Source organism: Penaeus monodon, chromosome 29 (genome assembly GCF_015228065.2).
Source record: "Penaeus monodon isolate SGIC_2016 chromosome 29, NSTDA_Pmon_1, whole genome shotgun sequence".
NCBI classification, from domain to species: Eukaryota; Metazoa; Arthropoda; class Malacostraca; order Decapoda; family Penaeidae; genus Penaeus; species Penaeus monodon.
Genome location: NC_051414.1, coordinates 22978528 through 22979934, shown reverse-complemented (window position 1 = coordinate 22979934; position 1407 = coordinate 22978528). Strand labels below are relative to the sequence as shown.

Below are 1407 nucleotides of genomic sequence, written 5' to 3'. Positions count from 1 at the left end.
GTTCTCAGTTGCAACATAATAAAATGCATGCAACGGTTTTGTATTGTGCTGTAATAAAACATGCTTGAAATAATTTTTATCATGTTTAATCATGTTCACGTTCGACATTGTAACATAAAAGACAATTGTTTTGTACAGTGCTGTAATACAGCATGTTTGAAATAATTTCTAACTGAAGTTCTATTTTAAGCGTTCCCAAGTGTCTACCACATAGAACTATATACGTAGCTATATTTTATAGAGTGCAGATATGTTTGGATATGTTTGGAGCGGTAACTTCCATAAACTTTGGTACGGCTGACCTAATTTCCAAGCTTGCCTTGCTGAAATTGTTTTCCATAACATTATATGTATATCGTGGGATTTACCGAAATTGAAGACATGAAAATGTCGTCTGCTGATGAAGAGAAACCTATTGACATCTGACAGTCAGGAAAGCATTGCCACATTAGATATCCTTCCTATTCAAAGCATAATGTTATAAACCCTAAAGAAAATATATGGACATAGCCAGCAAACACGTTTTCCATTTGATAGGAAAATCCTATGATTAATTCGCAAGTTAGCTGTGTAAAAGATACAGCTGGGTGTTATTAACTTCTTTTGTTTAAATTGAAGACACATTAAATCTAAATATAGTACACACAATATTCAATAACATATCTATTAAATAAAAAGCAATATATATTGTGAACAATAAGGAAGGGATCATATGTTCTTTATATTCACCATCCCTTTGCGCGCCACTTGCTCGTAAACACTCATGAATTTGCCAAACCTGAAGGCTCGGAAGAAATGGTGCTACCGTGATGAGAAATTGTTAATGGACCCTCTAATACGATATATATTGGGAAACCCTTTCACGCAAGGACAAAATGGGTATCCAAGGCTTACTCCCATTCCTTAAAAAGGCTTCAAGAGCAGTGAATCTCCGTGATTTTAAGGGTCAAACTGTGGCCGTGGATGCCTACTGCTGGCTACATAAAGGGGCTTTCTCTTGTGCAGATAAACTTGTTCGTGGAGAACCAACGGATGGGTAAGTCGCCCTTCTCTTAATATTGGAAAGCAAAGTTCTTGTTTGCAAACCAAGGCCTACATAGACAAGCCTTAAAATTCCTCAGTTATTTTGGTGTCAATGGAATGATCCCAATGTTCGCTTTCGTTATGAACCTGTGATTTCCAGCCGTGTGTTCCGTGGCCACTGGCTCAAGAAAGAAGTCGGAAAATGCTGCAATTCACTCAATGGCTGTTGTATCATAACTGAAATTAAACCTGACGTATTTTATTATGATACCCTTTGATGTTAAATATGAATCAAACCAAACTTTGTCGGAATCAATTCTTTTTTTCATCACTCTTTGGAACGTTATCATTAGCAACCTCTCATCATATCAGGCTTGGGAGAAC

General features: G+C 36.7%; 1 protein-coding gene across 1 annotated transcript in view; it reads left to right on the top strand.

Annotated features, from left to right (window-relative positions):
- Window positions 1-747: 747 nt before the first annotated feature.
- LOC119592031 (exonuclease 1-like) overlaps window positions 748-1407 on the top strand; it is a gene marked incomplete in the record, with an annotated part of 18005 nt that continues 17345 nt past the window's right edge. Inside the window, 1 exon segment of the mRNA XM_037940825.1 lies at window positions 748-1036. Within this exon segment, the coding sequence (XP_037796753.1) occupies window positions 876-1036 (161 nt within the window).